We start from the raw sequence: 21,375 nt of genomic DNA, 5'->3' as shown, positions 1-21,375 counted from the left end.
AGACATTTTAGAATTGAGTCATAGCTGGATGGCCGGTGCTTTCTCAGCGGTGTCCACACAGTGACAGATTTTTTTTCTTCTTCTGTGACAGCTAACTGTCTGGAAATTAGCTGGGTGCGTGTAGGCTACCGATGACGTACCAAAACGTCCTGCGCCTCGACCCATATTGTGTGCAAACAGTTTGTTAAAAATACATGCAATCGCAGGTAATTTTGTCTGTTGCTTCCTTTTGTGCCTTATACCAGATTGGCAGAGCTGTCAACAAAATACAATTTAATTCGTCTGTGCGACTTTGGTGCAGGACTCCCATTTTAACCCAAGCTTGTCGTTTTGTGCAACACACATTCTCTTGGTTGACGTGTTTTTTATTTATTTTATAAAACGTTTAGGCTACATGTTGTTTTGATCACCATAAGATAGTATACAGTTAAGAGAATATTAGTTTGTGAGAAGGTTGTAGTATATGATATTGATACACAATATTTTCCAAAATTACATTAAGTGTTAGCAAAAATGCTTTACATCCACGTGTAATATAACCTTTTCATTTTCACTGTATCTTACAAATATTACTTTTCCTGAAAACAAAATGCTGTCAGACATTTGTTATTTAAAGAAACCCACAGCATCTTGCCTGCATAATTCTTTACAACTCTTAGACTGTAGTCAGATTAATTGGATCAGATTTTAGGCACGGCATTTAAAGCCCTTTCTTTTATATTTTCCCACCAATTGGAGTCACCCATTCAGGTCTTGCCCAGGCTCGCAAAGAAGCCGAATGAATGTTTATGGCACATACTATAACACTGGGTGTACTGTTTAAAGACGGCGCGTCTTTTATTTGAGGTAAACCACTCATACTTTAACAGAGGGTGATACATTCTCAAATTGGGATAGATTTAAATGAACAACAGGGCAGTTCCATTTTGCAATACTGCAGTTTAACCTCTATATTAGGTATTCTAATTGTACAGCTTTATTGTGTGTGTGTGTGTGTGTGTGAGAGAGAGAGAGTGATACAATGGGAGAGAGATTAAATGTCTGTACAGATTTTAGGCCTGCACAGATTAATACTATCAGGATGAGTCTTAATTCAAATTTCTGTTGTAGATAAATGTTGATTTCTTTTTATAAATCCTCTTTAATTATTATTTTTTTCATAGACATGAAGCACACTTACTTTTATATCATTCAAATGTGTGTGCTTATCCAGGGTAATATGTGGTTGATGGATGGTAAGAGGCAATGAACCTTATAGAGCATTAAAAGAATCCTATCAATTTCAATACAAGATGTTCTATATTAATACACACACAAAAAAGAACAGATTTTTACTCTAGAGGAAAAAGGCCATGAGTGTTTCTTTGTGTAATTTTTAGTAAAATTTTCACCCAGAAAGTCTTTACACTGCACTCTTAACCAGTTAAGACTGTTCTTAGAGGAAAGCAAACATCTGTTCTACAAATGTTGCCGCTTGCCCAGCAAGATCCAAGTCCGAAAGCTAGAGATTTATATAAAAATATTCAAGAGTCTCTTGGCAGTTTTCACGAGCCCGAGGCACGGTACGGCTTCAATAACACTTGCTTTCATTTGCCTGTTTGTTTTGAGAAAAATGCCATACAGCTTAAGGCATTGTGGGACAATGTAGGGTAAATGGTTTGAGGACAGAAATTAATGGAGGGCAAATAAACAATCGTTAAGGCTTCCAGTGGCCTTTGGGTGTGAGTTTTTCTACTTCCCACTCCTGATGCATGGATTTTTTGCGAGATTATTATTGGAGAGAATTACGCAAATGTGAAATATGAATGTGGACATATTTGGGTTTTTAAAATGAAGCACTGGAAAAAAAGGAGCATTTTAAGATAACTCCAATGAGGTAATCTGCGCTGGTTTGGAAGGAGAGTGGTCGCAGACTGGAGCCGTGTGTTCGCTCCCCTCCTTTACCAGATGTGGTTGTGTTGCGTGTGATCAGGACTCCCCTGTGGTCTCCCTGCCCCGGTACAGACACTTCCTGTTCCACCTGCAGATCTACTCCGTGCCTTGTGGTCATTCTTAGCATTCCAGTCACGACTCCCCACCAGTGTGGACATGTGATCAGGGTTGAGGTCAGAACAGATGGACGATCTGACGTGAATTAGTTTAGGCAGTAGGTCATGTACGTGCATGTGTTGTCACACACACAGAAAATGTTTCAATCATAACACTATGGAAAAAATGTTAAATAAATCCAGCATGCTACCTCCTGTGTTTCCCTGTTAATGCTTTATTGTTGTGAATCAGTTCATTTCAATGTGTCTGTGATGCGTTTCATGTGTTATTGGTTCATTTGGGGCTTCATGTCTAGCTTCATGTCTATTTTCATAGTTATTTCCATTGTTAAAGAATGTTTGTATGATCCAGTGTAATATTTAGAATTTAGCTGAGCTTAGAAATGGCCTTAGCTGACTCTTTCAGCAATTATTTGTTATCCATGCAAACATGACATACATTTGACACATAATACGAGGGTCATTTGGTGTTTCAGTGAGACATTTTAACGTTAGTTTCCAGCTCTGCAGCATTACTGTTTAACATGCTTTGCTTCCCAAGTAGTTGGAATTCATCTGCATAGTTTTTTGTTGCATTTCCTCACTTATGAAACATACATTTCCATATCTGAAAGCAGCATTTTATTTTTGCTCTTGCTTCGATTCCAAGGAAAACAGTCATGGCTACTGTATATGCTGGACTAAATATATGTCATTGTGTAATGAAAAATGGCAGAGGGCTCTGTTCTCTGTCATAGTTTGTTTTGAGGATAAATAAAATTCATAAATATCAATTCCCTTTGTCTCTGGTGTACTTGGTAGGCCACACCCATTTTCCTAGGAATGCTGGTGCTGGAGTTGGTGTTGGGCTGGGCAAAGACTGGAAGCCTTGTCATTAGAATCAATGATGGAGTCACCTCTGTGTCAGCTGGCTTGCTGTCCAGACTACCACTGTAAGTAAACATTGTTCCTGGTACAGCTATACTGCAAATACAAAGTGGAAAAAAACAAGGACAATGTGTCATTTAACCACAGCACATGGCTGTTATGAACAGCATGAAATGGTGGTTTCCAACAGCATTCCAACTGTACAGCAATCCACAGAATGTAATCCATAGAATGGGAGAGCTCTAAGCAGTGTGAGTATATATGTATATAAGGAGAAGCAAATGAATGAAATGCAGCAGTTCATGGCTGCCTCTGTTTTCACTGAATGAGCAAAGATATAGTTAATTTGCGCTTGAGAAGAACTGAACTTTATTAGCTGGGATTGTCCGTGGAGCTCAGGCAGGGACTTGCACCTGTGTCAGAGACAGATTTCATTTCAAGCTCTCGTCAGTTGGCTGTTTCTTAATGGAGGTTTCGTGCAAGATCTGTATCCCTTTTTCCATGATCAAGGCTCGATTTCTTGGCCACAATGCTGGGAGAAAAATCATCTAGGCCTACAATAAGTCAGTTTATTGAAATGTTATAGAGCATGCACCTGTCTGTGAGAATTGCTTAGATAGCAGAAATTTTAAAATATGTATCAAAGTAATGATTGCACTCATAAATCGACAGTTGACATTCCAGAATAGTGCATGGGCTAGAACAAAATAAATTTGAGGGGAAACATTTTTTTACAGGCTTTTTTTGAGGAGTCTGGAATTATCCAGTTATATCTACATCTGGAACAACCATCGATTGCTGGAGCTCCCCTGGGACTCACCCTGGACCTGGTGGCTGGCCTTCCTGGGTGTGGACCTGGCGTACTACTGGTTCCACCGTTTTTCTCATGGTATGGCAGGCTGGCTGTTTAAATGTAGTTGACACTCAGTTTTCTTCGACACTCATATTTTATCTGGGAATAATTTATCTTAGTTATTGTAGTCAGGTAAATACTGATTATTTTAAATGAAGCCCACCAGTGACAGCTCATATTCAAGGTCAGTCAAAAAAGGTAAAGTTCTGATGTAAAGTTCGTTGGCTTCGTAGGGGGGTGATGGAAGGTGTCAGGAGTGCGTTGACTCAGAGGTGAGTTACGGGGCTGATTAAACTGAAACTGCAATAGGAGAAAAGGCCTCCCCAGAAACCTGTGGTTAGTTTGCCTGATGGAGTTCTCATGTATCACTGCAACTCATTTGAGACGTAAGGACGTGACGCGAACCTACGTGTGTATATGCAGCTCACCATTCAGACCGTAAACGATCCCTCCAAACCTTAACACCAGGGTCATGACATGGCACATTTCACACTGGATATCTTTCTGCCAGCCACTCTTATAAGCTCACACGAACCCACGGATCTGCTTGTGCTGACTGCTGCTTGAATTTCAATTATATACGTTAGGCTGGAACTATCAGCAAAAACTATTTCCCCAAATCTATGAATTTCAAGCAGATTTATGATAGTGTGCTCTGTGCAACTCATAAATTTAAATAACCTTTTGTGAACTTTAGCACCATACTTATACATTGCTGATTTTACTAGGAAACCATCAGTTAGCCAGACACTTTTTGACAAGCCACAGAGACACCATATGTATCCTTTTCATAATTACTAGTTTTTACTTGCCAAAAGTAGATCAGAAATGGTTGAAAACCTCTGGCCTACAAAATATGACATGTATAATTATATATTCTGATTATGAATGACTCTTTAATGTATAGGTGAATCTAAAATGGCTCAGATAGTTAGATGACCTAGATTACACCATCTGAGCGACTTTAAGAGTTTGTCCTTTGTATTTAGTATTTTTGGTTTGTATTATTTGTGTGCAGTTTATAAAGTTAATACCTATATATTTGCACAGCTTGATTTTAAGTTAAAACAGCTACCCAAACACATACTAGACAAAATTAAAGCAGATTTGGCAAAACCATGACTTATATAAACATTGAATAAAAAAACACTCGACCTGTTACAGAAAATATTTATCCATAATGTAATATATTTTCTTGAAAAAAAGTATTATTTAATCATTAAATTTTTGATGTTTTTAATAAGGATATCAAAAATTAACTGAAATTTGAATATATCATTGGGCGGTGCATACTGTATGTATACTCAAGAAATACTAAAATTACTCAAAATTGTACTCATTTCTAAGCAGCTGCTGTTCTGTTGCTTTAGAGTCTCCTTGTTGGTATTTAGCAATGCACTATTGGCCATTTTTCATCCTTATAATGGCTATGTAAATTGAAAATGAGGCTCGTGATTTATTTTTGTAGATTTAGTTGAATTGACTTCCATATGGGAAACTCTGAGATGAAAATGCTCACCTTTTTTGAAGGGAGTCTGGGTTTACAAAAAGAAAACAATGACTTACACTGTATGATATCCGTCCAGATGTTTTACACTGACAGATGCTGGTGGCTTTTGAGGCTAGTTGTCCTTACCTGGATCTCCCTGTGAGACAAAGCTGAAAACAGCAACCATTTTAATGATGCACTTGTGTCCTGAGAGAACAATGTCTCAGTGTTTGAGACTCTCCTTACTATGTCAGTTTCTGCTTTCTTGATATCAACAATACTCACCTCTAATATTACAGTGGTTTGGTGTTGTGGTTCACAATTGTGCTCTTCATAAAAGACATTTGCATGAATTGCTTCAGTAGACAGCTAATTTGAAACTGTTTTAAATGGTTACAAATTTGACCTTGATAAGTTAAAGTGGATAATTCTGTATAAAAAAAAAAAAATTAAGCACTGTCCTCTTTCATAATGCAAATTATCCTGGAAACATTTGAATGGACAGGTTGATTCTAGCATTCCAGCACTAGCTTTCATTTGCTAGTGTTACACTGATTTACACATTTTTGGTTAAACTCTCCTGAACTGCATTGTTTTTGATGCTTGGTCACAGATATTTGACACTTTATCACATATATTTAGTTTTTATTAAGTGCCAAGCCAACTGTATTAATGTATAGATTACGCAGCTAACCTAAGCAAGCACTTGTCGGATATCTAGTTTTCAGATCATGGCATTAGAGAGAGAAACAATGTAATTGGATAGGACAAGCTTGTTCAGGGTCCAAACAATATCATAAGCCGCGTTTCCACCGCAGGAACTTTACCCCGGAACTAGAAACCTTTTGAGGAACTCAGTGCGTTTCCACCGCAGGAACTAGGGTCTAAATTTAGTTCCGGGGGCTTTATTTTACCCCCAAAAAAGCTCGGGGGGTAGTACTTTCCAAAAGTACCGGAACCTTTGGGGTGGGGAGCAAGCGCTGAAAATTTCTGATTGGTCGACTACTTGCAGTGTTATTTGTTTTATTTCAACCGCCATGTTTAAAAATCTGCAGCCGCAAACTGTTATTATTATATTCATAATAACTTCAAATCAAACTTGTATGTTATGCGGCGCAGTAGCCTAGTTTTGGTTATAGCCTGCCAACGTCTTGGAATTATAACGTGTGCTCTTCTGTTCTTTTCTTGCTTTAGTATTCGTTTTATACATTTTTTTTTATAAAAAGCATTCGTGCTGGGACAGCATATTACGTACCAAAACATTCAAACGGATTAATTCGGTTGCTGAATATTTTCTTCCGGATTTTCTTTGTTAGCCCGTTGTAATTGACTCAAAACGTTTGACACAGTTATGTGAGGTTTGCGGTAGTTCTGCGTAATTCACATTGGTGATACAGTAAAAGCAAATTGGAAATCACCTTCCGCACTTTTTGTCAGGGTAAAATAACAGGTTAATTCTAGTAATCGTCCCTTTATCTTTTTCAGACTGCCGTAATTTTACTCTGCCATTCTTCAATTCCACAAAAAGATCAGGAAGACTATGGACTAATTTATGGTGCATGGTTCGCATCTGGAGGGCACACTTCGCTGCTCGGCTAGCAGTAACTTTGAAGGAAAGCAAACGGTAGCTGTACCACTGCTAATTTAAATTTTCACGAGTTTTCCGAGTCCGAGTTTTCGTTCTATTCTTGTCATTTTGCGATTAGCCTATATGGAATTGACGATGAGGAAGTAATCAAACAGCAAATTGTTTACAACGTGTGCATGTTTTCTGCTGTTGTTGCCAGTTATATTGGAAATGTGAATGCATTCTGTCGCCTCGGATGTCAAGACATGAATGTTCGCATAAAAACATAAGGAATGTGTTTGAGAGGGTATATAAAACAGTTACAATCTGACTATTGTCCTGTTATATCCTATTTGTTGCATAACAACGGTCAAGTTCAACTACCAACGACAGTTTTGCTTGACAACGGTAAAATATGCCCAAACGGCTGCAGAAGAATATTTCAATTCCAGGTGATTAAATCGATAAAAATCAATAAATACAAAAGTAACCATATATAGTCATTGTTGGTAACCTGTTGTATATAAAGCCGCGTTTCCACCGCAGGAACTATACCCCGGAACTAGGAACCTTTTGAGGAACTCAGTGCGTTTCCACCGCAGGAACTAGGGTCTAAATTTAGTTCTGGGGGCTTTGTTTTACCCCCCAAAACGTTCCTGCTCGGGGGGTAGTACTTTCCGAAAGTACAGGAACCTTTTGGGTGGAGCTTGCAGCGCTGAACATTTCTGATTGGTCGAGTACTCGTAGCATTTGTGTTGTATTTATTTTCCGCCATTACCCGCCATGTTTGAAAATATGCAGCGGCAAACCAATTTATTTTCATAATAACTTCAAATCAAACTTGTATGTTATGCGGCGCAGTAGCCTACTTTTGGTTATAACCTGTCAACGTCTTGGAATTATAACGTGTGCTCTTCTGTTCTTTTCTTGCTTTAGTATTCGTTTTATAAAATGCTAAGCATTCGTGCTGGGACAGCATATTACGTAGGCTACCAAAACATTCAAACGGATTAATTCGGTTGCTGAATATTTTCTTCCGGATTTTCTTTGTTAGCCCGTTGTAATTGACTCAAAACGTTTGATACAGTTATGTGAGGTATGCGGTAGTTCTGCATAATTAACATTGGTGATACAGTACAAGCAAACTGGAAATCACCTTCCGCACTTTTTATCCGGGTAAAATAACAGGTTAATTCTAGTAATCTTCGCTTTAGCTTTTTCAGACTGCCGTAATTTTACTCAATTTTACTGCCATTTTTCAATTCCACGAAAAGACCAGGAAGACTATGGACTCATTTATGGTGCATGGTTTGCATCTGGAGGGCACACTTCGCTGCTCGGCTAGCAGTAACTTCGAAGGAAAGCAAACGGTGGCTGTACCACTACTAATTTACATTTTCACGCAAGTCCGAGTTTTCGTTCTATTCTTGTCATTTTGCGATTAGCCTATATGGAATTGACAACGAGAAAGTAATAAAACAGCAAATTGTTTACAACGTGTGCATGTTTTCTGCTGTTAATTAATGTGTTTGAGAGGATATATGAAAATCAATAAATACAAAAGTAACCATATATAGTCATTGTTGGTAACCCGTTGTATATAAGTGGAATAAACCCCTCCGGGCTGTCCCGGTTATTAGAAAATAATGTAGGCTACTTCGGTGGTAGTATGGGGTTACAGAAGAAATCATATGACAGATGGACCGACGACAACGTCAGTGGGCTAATTTGCCTAATCTTCGCGGTACTTTAGACCCCGGTGGAAACGCAGACAACCATTGGCTGAAGGAACCTTTTAGTTCCTGGTAAAGTAGTTCCTGGGACTGAAAGTTCCGGGTAATTTTGGTGGAAACGCGGCTTAAGTGGAATAAACCCCTCCGGGCTGTCCCGGTTATTAGAAAATAATGTAGGCTACTTCAGTGGTAGTAAGGGGTTACAGAAGAAATCATAGGACAGATGGACCGACGACAACGTCGCTTTTTCATACGTCAGTGGGCTAATTTGCCTAATCTTCGCAGGACTTTAGACCGCGGTGGAAACACAGACAACAATGGGCTGAAGGAACCTTTTAGTTCCTTGAAAAGTAGTTCCTGGGACTAAAAGCTCTGGGTACTTTTGGTGGAAAAGCGGCTTATGTAAGAATGCTACCTGTTTTCCCCTCCACAAACATGAAAGGAGGTGTAATTAAACCTCACACTGATACTGTAATCTAGGCATACAATCTATGGGTCCCACCTCCTGCTGAGTTTGTCTCTGAAGAGAACACAAACCTATGTATGGGGTGTCAGGGCCCAGCATGGCCACAGATCTCCATGGTTTCCTTTTTTCCATTTTAATCCATGACATTGAAATCATCAACTCAAATTCCTAATACTTATGTATGTAGAAGTGGTTGTTGAGGCCTGCCGGTTGAAATTTACAACCATCACATATGATGTTAAAAGCAGGAGTAAATGTCCATCTTGTAGAGGTATTCAACAGTTACCTCCCAACAGATTAATGAAGCAACACTCAACATTATTTTTTAAAGGAGTTTTTATCTATCTGGCCCAAACTCTGCCATGTGGTCCGTTTGTGCCAACTTTGAGTAGCCTAGGCTACTACGATACTTCACTTGGGATATTTTAGGCTGGTTCCACCTGATTTCACTTGTAACCCAATGAGACCTTTATGAAAAAAGTTGGTGGTAATTTTTCTGTCATATTGACACTGTAGTTGTAAAACTTAGACTTACACAAATGAAACACAAATCCCCAATAATATTGTATATACTGTGTAGTATCCATTAATGGATCACCCTAGTAACATGGAAAAAAGGCTTGGGGAAAAGATAGGGGTTTGTTGTAGATTTTAAAATGAACATCTCACTCGATAACTTTAATGACGGCATCACACGGCTGAGTGATAGAAGTGATAGAGTGATATAAGACCACATCTATCACTGGATGTTACGGATAACTCAAAATTGCTGAAATGTCACTAGATTTTTTTTTAAAATGCCATATTAGCTGCTTATCTTAAATGAATGTAAAAAGTCACAGGGATGGTCAAAAGCCAGATTGCATCAGCAGACACTCTGGCTTTTTCTGCAGTCTGCACCAGAAGAAGGCTGCCCCAGCCCCCAGACCATCTTTGAGCCGCACCGTCATTTTTCAACTGACGTCCTCGTTTGAATCAGGATTCAAATCGCACTGGAACATCAGGTCATAATCTGAAACTAATGCAGATGTAAAAGCTATCAGAGATTTAGAGTCTTGGTCCCTAAGGTCTGGTGACGCCCACCTCGGCAATTTACCGTACTAACAGAGAAGGAAATAACTTTCAGTTTGTCTAGGAATTTTTTGACAGTCTATTGTTTGAATAGCAATTCTCAGGAAATTTCTGAATCCATGAGTTTGGATATTATTTTAACTGTCAGAACCACTAATGTCCAAAAAGAAATTTCAAAAAATGTAAAATTGCTCTATGATTTACCCTCAAGCTACGTAATATTAAATGACCTCAAATCCAGAGTTACTGTACAGTACAGTTATTGATATAGGAAAATATATTTAAATACATTAACTTTTGCATTAAATTAAATTAAATTAAATTAAATTAATTAAAATAATTAAATTAATTAAATTAATTAAATACATTTTAATTGAATTTAATTAGAAGTGAGGAATTGTGTCACCAATGCTTTTTGCACTTTTTTCAGAAGTATGAAAACTTTGAATGATACATTACATTCTAAACCATCAATGATGGTATATTGTTCTATTTTTGCATTCATAGTTGCAATTCATGTTCATTGCAGGTTCTTGCCTGATAAACTGAGTAGGTTGAGATGAAATGCAGTGAGAGGCTGAGGTCTGTTGAAGTGGTGCCCTTGTATCAGACTCCGCTACATTTGTGTTATACATCGTCAAACTATTACAAGTTCATTTTTAGTGCTTGTGCTTGTGTCACACTTTGACCTGTGAATTGCAGTGGAATTCCAGCCAACATTGGCATTCTATGAAATCGGGGCAAATCAGGCAAATAAATGTTCTTCCATCTTTGGTTTTTAGGATCTTTTATTTATCTTGTTCTTCAACCAGTTGATAGTGCTCAGTTGTAGGCGCTTCTATTGCTGCAGTATCCTCCTTGGGCTGGGACATGTCTGACAAAGCAAGGAAGCATTCTTAGGCAGGGACAGAGACTGCTCTGTCGACTCAAACAGCTTTGGATAATGTTTAAAATAAATATGTAATACAAATAATGAAACGTATCAAAACCAGCTGGACTTCTAGGACCATATATCCTTAAAATCTTCAGGAGACAATATAAAATTAATATTAATATATTTTAATTCTATTAAGATACGATGAATATGAGATTCATTTCCATGTCAGTGAAGTAGCTGCTATTGGTTTTTAGGTCATGCAGCACATAATTGGATGTTACAGTTCAGGTTTTCAGATTCATGCCACATTCCTGAAGGAAAGGGGGATCAGATTTAAGCCAGAGCTAACATTTTCACAGTATGATTGGGAATTTGTATGCAACTTACAATTCAGTGTAGTGAAACTGATAATAGATTTAAATAAAAAATCTAAATATATTCTAAATAAACCCATGACAGATACAATGTAAAAGATAATGTGCCCTCTCTTAATTAGTACCATTGTAAAACATACTGTGTTTCATTTCATTGTTTTTTTCACTGCTATACCATATTTTCCTCTCTCAGGCCATGCACTTGAAAGGAAGCCCTCATTATTCTGAAAAGGAAACTACAAAGCATTAAGCCAGTGGAGTACTTTCAAAGTGAAAACTCTGCCTGTTATTCTCTGAGACCAGCTTTATTGGGCATGAATTACTTTAGCCCTAAGTCTGGGCAGACCACTCCAAAGAAACAGAAAGGCCTACTCTGGAGACATGAAAATCTTTGGGCACTCCATGGTTATTCATTGCTTTGGGCATGGTATTTACATAGAAATTCCTGTATACACAGTATATCTTTAGTGAATTAAAATAAAAAACTTGGTCCACTGCTTTGAGCATACTGCTCTTTTAAACATGGTTCAGAAGTGCTAACGCAAAGAGAAACCACAATTTTACTGGTCTGCAGTAAGGGCAGATGCAACCTTTGGATTGTGACATTCATTGATTCTGATATGGAACGGCAGTGGTTCACAATAAGCAATTATGGTACATACTGTACTGAGCAAGCAGATTTGTGAAGAGATTGTCTGTGCGTACACTGAATGGATTTTAGTAACGGGAAAAGGTTAAGTCATAGCCTTACTGACTAATTTTTGATAAATATGTTTGACAAGATGAAACAGGTTTTGAACTGTGCAGTATATAAGCTGTCTCGGCTAGGGTAGTGCATTACAACATAGAACACCCTGTATTGGTGCCTGTATTGTGCATGTATTGCAGAATGAAAGCAGTGATGGATGGTGGGTGGGAGGTCTTAAACTAAATCAATACCTCATGTTCAGAATTGCTGGCTTCAGCCTTATTTTATTGCAAGGCAGCTTTGAGGAGGAAACACAACTCTAGCCTGGCATGCTTAATGAGCTCATTATTAATTGTTTCAATTAATAAGCTGTGATTACTTTTTAAGTGAATAAATGGTATCCAGCTAGTCTGTATGACACACATTTCAATTCAGATTAAAATAAATATAGCCTAAATCTAGTTTATTTTAAATCCAAAGGCATAACGATTCAGTGCTTTTGTGCTGTATTATTATTTAGGTCTAACGGTTCAAGAATGAAATCTAGGTGATACTGAATTGAATATTGCATCTTCAGCTCCTGCTTGTTTTAGTGGCTAGTTGCCTTAAGCTTCCATTATGCATATGAAGCACATGTTCATTTGGATTCAGATTGGATGATTGACTTGGCCAGTCAATCCTTTTTCCAGTGCTCTGCAGGCTCCTTTAGGTACTTAGCGAACTATAACCTGACCATCCTCTTTTTGTGGCTAACAACTGGTTTGCATCTTGCACTGTAATCTCTGTAGTTATCTTTGTGAATTCTTTTGCAGACAGTAGGTACTGACACATCCAGGCCTGCCTCTTGAAGAGTGTTTCTGATATGTAGGACAGCTTTCTGGGTTTCTTATTCTTTATAGTGAGAATTCAATGCTTGACCTACCAGGCCCTTCGTGATTTTTGAGCTCACCAGTGCTCTCTTTATTCTTAGTGATGTTCCAAACGGTTGGTTTTTGTAAGCCTAACATTTGGCTGATTTGGCCAAGATTTCTTCTTATTTTTCAAGAAGATTTTTTCTTATTTCTTGGCCTCTTAACAGCTTCCTTGACTTTCATTGGCACAACTCTCATCCTCATGCCAATAACAGACTACAAAGGCAATCAATATTAGATATTTAAAGCTCTCTTATACCTGCACTAAGGAAGCAATTGAACACACTCAACTAATCAGAAACACGTGTGATTCCATTTGTCCCAAACATCATGATGCTCTGAAATGGGGGGACTATGCATAAAAACTGCTGTAATGTCTCCTTGGTGAAACCAAAATGTATACATATACCCTTAAATAGTAACTGAGAGCGCATACTAAATTGTTTCATTAAAAATTAAAAATTGTGGAGTACAGAGCTAAATCAAGAGAAAATATGTCTTTTACATTATGGAGCTCACTGTATGTGTATGTGTTGCAGAATCCACTCAGGACTTACTGTGGTCAGTAAATTTCAAGTGATTCTAAATCAACAACAACAGAGTGACTGGTTGAGCAGAGAAACTTCTGTCAATGTGAAAAAATGACTTCCGATATTAGCAACCTGGTTGAGAGATCAAGCACACATTGAAAGGTGCAACATCCTTGTGTTACAACCGTAGACCAGTGGTCATAGAAAAACCAAAGTTCTTTCAGCGAGGCTCATGTGATAATAAGAATTTGATGAGCTCCTCAATAACGTACACAGAGAGGGCATGGTACACACGTACACACAGAGGGCATGGTAATGAAATAATTTCAAGTTCAGTTTTGTTAACTAAAAATTATTATCACTGGGTCCATTTATCTATCAGCAGAATTACAGATTACAGAATCTGTTGTTTTTGCCTGACCTGTGTTACGTACTGTAACTGCTTAGTGGCCTGTATGGTTTGGTTTCTGGTCCACCAGTTCAATTGCTAAAGTAAACGAAGCATATGCACAGCCTCGTAACTTTGGCATTCATGTCTTCCTGGGGGCTTGGCAGGCTTTTCCTGACTTCAAGTCACATTTTTTCCCCCTTGGCTTTTTCATTCAGCTATGAATTTTTTCCAGGCCCTGCGTGATTTTCCAAGAGCGCCCCTTGTTTTTTCCACTCCTCGGCCCTGTTTGTCCTCACCATCCCTCGTTCCCCGCTGCCAGCATACCACATACTGCAGCCGCGTCGCCGGCTTTCCAACCGCCCGGCTGCTGGCACGGCGTCATGTGGGCGGGGCCTGCGGAGATGCCACCACAGCTTTCCTAGAGGGAAGTGATAGCATCCTTTCATCCTTTCATGTGCTGAAGATGTGCACCAAAAACAATGATAGAACAATGATTTCAATAATACCAATGAGGCAGCAGTGTAATATAATGGTTAGGGAACTTGACTTGTAGCTCAAAGGTTGTGGGTTTGGATGCTACCCTTGAGTAAGGTAGTTAACCTTAATTTCTTCAGTAAAAAGATCAAGACGAAAGGACTATATGTTTGTAACTCTGAATAAGATGCTGAAAATGAATCAGACTATGTTCATGTATTGTAGCATTGCAACCGGGCTGCAGAATGCAAAGCCTGGTCAGGAATCTGAGGCCTGTAAAAGAGGCCGAGGTGCTGACAGTTGTGGTGTTTCTGTTTGTCCTTGTCCTCTCGAGGAATTGGGCAAATAACAGCTCGCGTTCAAGAGAACGACTATTTTTGGGCATTTTTTTCTTGACCTCGGATCAGCTTCTGGTTCTAAGTGCAAATTGTGCATGAGAAGATGGGCCCATAGCAGCCTTGCCTCGTGGCACCCCTTCTTATACTGGGGCAGTATGTTAAAGAATTAGCCTTGTGACAGGTATCCCTGTGCCAATTAAATAACCATGGAAATTAAGCATTTAAACAAACTTATAGATGAAGACAGGCATTCTTTAATTAAAGAGGTATCATATACACTTAGCAAATATATAATTTTTCTGCATATAATTGTTTAGAAAACATGAGAAAAGAGCAGATATAAGTGGTTTCAAAGCCCAAAAGTATAAATCCTGAGAGAGAAATACAGTAGCATTGAATTATGAACATTTCATTAAAATTAATCAGTGGAGGATGCAACCTCTGAACCTATAAGCATAAGTAATAATAGAAGAGTAAAATGCTTCTGTAACCAGTCTCTTTTACCATTGTTGCATACAGAATACTTAATCTTCTTTTGGACAATCATGATCTTAACAGCCTGTTGCTCTCATTCATGTTTGTGAACATTCTGAAAAGGATTTTCTTAGTGATTTAAGTTGGTCCATTGGAGGATTCATTTTTACACATTTTAAGGGATGATTTTATAAAGAGTAAGCTAGATTGAAATGGACAGGGTGCACTTGCAATCATTTAAACAGAAAAGAAAGGGTTTGGCTGTGTAAGTGCAAGTGTAAGGAGTACTATATACGAACGCCACAGAAAATATAATGTGATTTACTTTCCTTATGATCTCATTGTTTCGGGGCACAAGGTATGCATGACCTTTGTGGAATGGAATAGATTTTGCGTGTGATTGTTTCTCTTTAAAAGTGGATGTGAGTTAACAGTGCATAGCCACAGTATGTTTCTTTCTCCTTTCTGCATGGCCTGGATCTTCTGGAAGAGCCCTTATCATCCCTTGTCACATCAAAACAAATACTGTTTGGGGTGTGTCTTCTAGGAATTGCCCAGAGTGATGGTCTTTGTGGCATCTGAGCTGCGGGATGAAGCTCTTGGTGTTGGAGTGTTGCCGCTGTCGGACATGGTTAGGATGTACAATGCTTTTGTGTAATGAGTTGCTGTTTTAATGCGTGTTTACGTCTGGCGCGTGATATGTATGAGTGTGACACTCTTCTGAATACTGAAAGAGGCCTCTGTGCTAATCCTGTGGCTGCATCTGGAGCTGGCTTTGCATAGCCTCTCATCGCTGCCACTCCCTCTACACACATGATTTATCAGACATATGTTCAATTTTCCAGAGTACGCATATGTGTAGGAAGGAAGGTGATCTGGCATGAGATGAAAAGTAAACACTGCGTTGATGTCTAGCCTTCTGTAATGAGGTAACTGAAGTGCGAAGTTCAAAATCTGACAAGAATCAGACCAATTGGAATGATTTCACAGCTGAGGTTTTGTGACCTCCCAACATTGAAAAAAAAGGTCAAAAGCATTTTTTCCACTTCTGCATGTTTTACAAACACACAAGCTTTATTTCATATGTGTGGAGTTCTGTTATTTTATTCAACAAGCTGCAGACTGAAGGGATGCTAATGGCTCTAGCACCCAAGAATTCTTTCATGTAATGGGTGCTTGTGGACATTTAGGTTGAGGTCAATTGGACATAATGATGATGTCATACTGGGTTCTTGGTGCTGTAGAGTTGGTGGAGTGGTCAGTTGACTGTGGTGATGAAGAGTGGATGTATGTGTGTGAAGGGTGTGGGTCCAGTACTGTGGAGAGCAGCCTTCACAGGCTAGCAATTGGGCAGACAGCAGCAGTTGTCAAGACAAACAGATCGCGTCAGTCCCGCGGAGGGCCTTCCCCACAGAGGGGCGGCTGGATGTTATTGTTTTAAGAAGGAATCCTCTCCCGATGCAGCAGGGTTAATCCTGACGGCGAGGGCTTCATAAATCTTCACTCTGACTGGAAGTTCCTGGCTGTGCAGGTTGGAGGGCGGACAAAAGAATCAAACTGGTCAGGATGTGGAAGGCTCTGTACAAGGGAGTAACACCTCTGGGACTCTGCAATAATATCAACAATGGCTAACACTCAGCCATGCTCACTCTCTCTCTCTCCCTTTCTTTCTCTGTATCCCTCTCTCTCTCTCTCTCTCTCTCTCTCTCTCTCTCTCTCTCTTTCTCTCTGTGCATCTCTCCCTGTGCATCTCTCTCCCTCCCTGCTGATGTTGACTGTGTCTGCATGGGGCGATGAGTGATCTCACTTGTTCTCTCTGAGCCTGCAGGCTTGAATTGTGCTGCCCTCATGTGCTCTGTTTGTTTAAAGGAGGGCTCTCCATGTTGTAGGTCTTCTTCTCATGCAGTCCCATGGTACCTTCTATTTCTGTTGTCCCCTTCAGTGTATGAATGAACGTTTAAGCTTAACAGTGAAAATCTATGGTGGATTCCAGAAAAATCATTGTAGTTGATGATTGGGGAGTGGTGAAAATGGGGAAAACTATGAACACCCATTCATGTGTTTGTGTTCCCTCTAAGAGTAGCAGAAAGGAACTGCATTAAGATGATATGGTTTACCTGCTTTCTTTACCCAAACACTATGCATTTTTCATTATTATTGTTTGTAGCATATGTTCAGATGATTTTATATTCGTTTTTCTGTATATTTATACATTTAAAATTGCAGTTGCAAAAATTGTACCTACATGCACAGAAATGTTGTCATGGTGTAACAGAAGTTTTTTCTAAAATAAATTAAAATAAATGCTGAAAAAGAATAAATAAATGATAAACATTTTCAGGTCTATATATATATATGCAGTAAAACCTCTAATATCTGATAATCTACTTTCTGAAAATGTTCTGGAATTTTTGGGCCATGTGCATTTCCGTCCTGTATTTCCCCCCAAAGTGAGCTATGCAATCATCCCACAGAACTCCTCTCCCACAGACTCACAGGTGGGGGTGATGGAATAGTTAATAATATGTAATTTAAAAAATAGTAATTAAACAAAATAAATACACCCAGGTGCACTGATCAGGAGCTTAGTAAGCAAATATGCCACTAGCCCAACACCGAATGTGTATTTTTGTACCTTCATTTTCTTTCAGGGGCGACATAGCTCAGGAGGTAAGACCGATTGTCTGGCAGTCGGAGGGTTGCCGGTTCAAACCCCGCCCTGGGCGTGTCGAAGTGTCCTTGAGCAAGACACCTAACCCCTAACTGCTCTGGCGAATGAGAGGCATCAATTGTAAAGCGCTTTGGATAAAAGCGCTATATAAATGCGGTCCATTTACCATTTCAGATTTGTGAGGATAGTTTGTAAAATGTCTGTTTTTCTTTGAAAATATCAGGTGTAGTAAAGTTGTTGGGTGAGCAGATGGGGCCCTTGAGCAGTAAAATAATAAATTGGCTTTAAACAACAAAAATACTGGACTAATATGGATCCTACATTGTCTTTGGAGCATGCTCTGCTATCTGGAATTTTCTACTTTCCAGCATAACTTTTTCCCCGAGGGTGTCGGATAGTAGAGTTCCTACTGTAAATATGAGTTTATTATTTCCCCTTTTTGCTTGTATGTAGTATGAACGGTTTGTCTTCTGAGATTCATGCTATACTGAGGCACTTTCCTTAATCCTCCTACCATACTGCAACTGAGGCAGAGGAATGACTGAGGTTACAGTGAAGACCGTTGTTAAAGTGCTTTTGTAAACAGGAGTTTTGAGAAGGTCTACACAGTGTCCAAAGTGAACTCTCTGTGTTCCTGCCCAGGGAGTGGAGACAGCGTGAAGTATTGCGATGACAGAAAATGGTTTGTCCAGCATCCTGGGGTACTCTTGCTGTTTAAGTTGGCGCCTCATGTAAGGACCTCATGTTCCAAATACCAAAAGCCTTTACACTCCATTGATTGCATGAGTGACACGGTCTCCAGTCACTCAGCAGATTGAAAGTCAATGCTCCATTGAAAGCCCTCTACACTCGAACCACAGAGACTTGCATTTTTATGGAATGATTATTTGTGTAGTTTTGTGCTAGTCCTTTTTTGTGTGGTTCTGAGCTTCCCAACTTGTCGGTTATATTTTAAGGGAAAATACCATGATCCGTTGTGGGTTTGAAGTGGCATTAAATAAACCTCTTCAGATACATCCTGAAACCCCTGTATGTGCAGATTTTGTGTATGTGTTAAATTACACATCCTGAGCTGGCAATGAATGTTGATACAGGTACTGTAGACAGTGCATGCTTAATCTGGCATGTTCTAAGTCTAGGAAGTGATAACAGCCTTGCTGACAGTCATGGTAAATTAGTTTTATGCTTTTGAGTATATAGATGGAGACTTCACACAATGATAATGTGAGGGTCTTAAATGGCAGTGTTGTAAATATATATTTTTAAAATATATATAAACATTTTTTTTTGCCACCTCTCTGTCATGTTTTTGGATGACATAGCATATTGTCAACCTTCAGTATGTTCTACAGCACATGAAAGCTTTTAAAGTGAAGTTATACCACTATCTAGGAAAATATAAGGGGCTGTGGGAAAGCTTTGGATGTTTATTGTGCAATACCATTTTTCCTGATGCACCTTGGACATACCAGTTAAAGAAATCCACATCCAACAAGATGATTTCCTTGGATTTTGCTTTCTCTCAGGACCCCACTCTAGGCATTTTAAATATCTGCCAGGCAGTGACCCTCTTGGACAGCAGTTGAACAAGTGAAGCGTAAAATGATTTCCAGCATATGAATCTGTGGTAAATGAGTACAGTACTGAACAGCAATTTCAGTACATATTTATTTCAAATAAGGTGTGAGGATCTACAGATAGCAGGATTTGTGCAGCCAGTTGTATGAATCTCATTTGTTTGGGTAGTAATGGTGTACAGAAAATATTTCTGTGGATTTCTGAAAAAAAAACAACAACCAACTCAACACACAGTATGTGCAGGCTTCACTGTTTCTTCTTTGTGGGAAAGGGTTTCTGCGGTGTTCGTTCTCATCATTAAAGGCCTTCCCATCTGAATATCTGCTGCCAAACTATGCAGTATCCTGCCGAGCTACAGGATGAGGACATGGATTGCAACGAAGCCTAGCAGCTCATGCTTCCTACCAGTGACACCCTGCATCAATCTTGCGCCACTCTGCCCAGAAAATGAAAAAAGCATCATGGAATGAAACAATGGTTGAATTATCTGCTCTCTGTGTTTTTTAACGGGGGACATTATTTCATTCCTGGGTACGGTTTGATGAGAGGAAGTGTAAAAGCACACATAAATGTCTGGCATGAAGCACAACGTGCCTTTTATTACTTTTGATATCACATTTTTTCCCTTTGCGCAGACATTGTGACCAATGGGACATTCCAGGCAGCATATGTGACTTTCTTTTGTTTAAGATTAACATTAGCCATGTGATTGGTGCTGTTATAATAAAGGTGAGAATTTTACTATTGTGCAAAGTGCCAGTATTGTGCCCCTTTGTTGATGAACCCAACTGCTCATCTGCATCTCAGTCCTCTTCTCCCATGTTTGATCGCAGCACCTTGATTATGGCTGCCATGACTGACTCATTGTGAGTATAAATAGAATATGGACATGCAGATCATCTCAAATGACTTTGGAACTTGTCCTTGAATACTTTCTACTAGGTGCTAATTGCTTGATGTTTGAATCATAGTATAAGAAGTATTTGAAGTTTTACCCAAACACTTAAATGTTAGTGAAATGTTAGTGACATGACAAATGCATATTATATAGACACATACTAGACACTTTATAATTATACTTGCTAATGACTTGCTAATAAAGCGTGTCTTTAAACTTTAAACATTATTATATATATATTTTTCATTCACCTATACTAATAGAAATATCTGTGCTAATGCAAAGTTGGCCAAGCTCTTAAGTAAGAATTGGTCTAGCTAGGATTTATCTGATTTGAAAATTCATTGTATATTGAGTCACCTGTTAGACTGGGAATTTCAAGAACTTCAAGAATTTCAAGAACTAAGAATCTTCCAGGTCAGCACTGTGGCTGTTCAAGATGGTGAAATTGTGGAGTAGCGCTGGCTCACTCACTCTTGTGCCTGTTTATTCAGCTGGGTTTCATCTCATTGTTGGGTTTTACGATGGTTTTGATGGAGGTTATGTGTTTATGAAACAATGGAAGAGGCTACTCTTTAACCTACACCTTTTCAAGCTGCTCACGATAAGTGTGTGTGTGTGTGTTGGCTTACACTATTACTGCCTCTACTGACAGAGTGTAGCACAGTGGGTAAGGAACTGGGCTTGTAACCGAAAGGTCGCAGGTTCGATTCCCGGGTAAGGACACTGCCGTTGTACCCTTGAGCAAGGTACTTAACCGGAATTGTTTCAGTATATATCCAGCTGTATAAATGGATACAATGTAAAATGCTATGTAAAAGTTGTGTAAGGATAAGAGCGTCTGCTAAATGCCTGTAATGTAATGTAATGTACTGCCGTATTTTAATTTAATCATTTTGCAGTTCATTTTAAAGGCAGTGCTATTATGAGACTATTACTTTTTTGTTTGGGAGGATTCTCTAGTTGTTTCATTACTGCTCGTAAGTCATTTATATAATGGCGACACACGTCCTTCATGTGTTTAGTGTCTCATCCTCATTGTTACGTTATGGAATCGTAAAATGTCTACTTTAATCC

At 38.9% G+C, this 21,375-nt stretch overlaps 1 protein-coding gene across 3 annotated transcripts in view; it reads left to right on the top strand.

The window, feature by feature from the left end:
• agmo (alkylglycerol monooxygenase) overlaps positions 1-21,375 on the top strand; it is a 46,999-nt gene that overhangs the window by 1,128 nt on the left and 24,496 nt on the right. For 2 of the 3 annotated variants that reach the window (XM_035411462.1, XM_035411447.1), the window contains exons 2-3: positions 2,850-2,980; positions 3,653-3,804. In XM_035411462.1, coding sequence (XP_035267353.1) covers positions 2,871-2,980; positions 3,653-3,804 — 262 coding nt within the window. In that variant the 5' untranslated portion in view covers positions 2,850-2,870. Of the gene's footprint in view, positions 1-95; positions 207-2,849; positions 2,981-3,652; positions 3,805-21,375 lie in introns of those variants that run through there. The other variant, XM_035411454.1, reaches the window with a different exon arrangement.

The sequence above is a fragment of the Anguilla anguilla genome, chromosome 1 (assembly GCF_013347855.1).
Source record: "Anguilla anguilla isolate fAngAng1 chromosome 1, fAngAng1.pri, whole genome shotgun sequence".
Lineage (NCBI taxonomy): Eukaryota > Metazoa > Chordata > Actinopteri > Anguilliformes > Anguillidae > Anguilla > Anguilla anguilla.
Note: the sequence above shows the minus strand (reverse complement) of the source record. Positions and strands in the feature narration are given on the sequence as shown.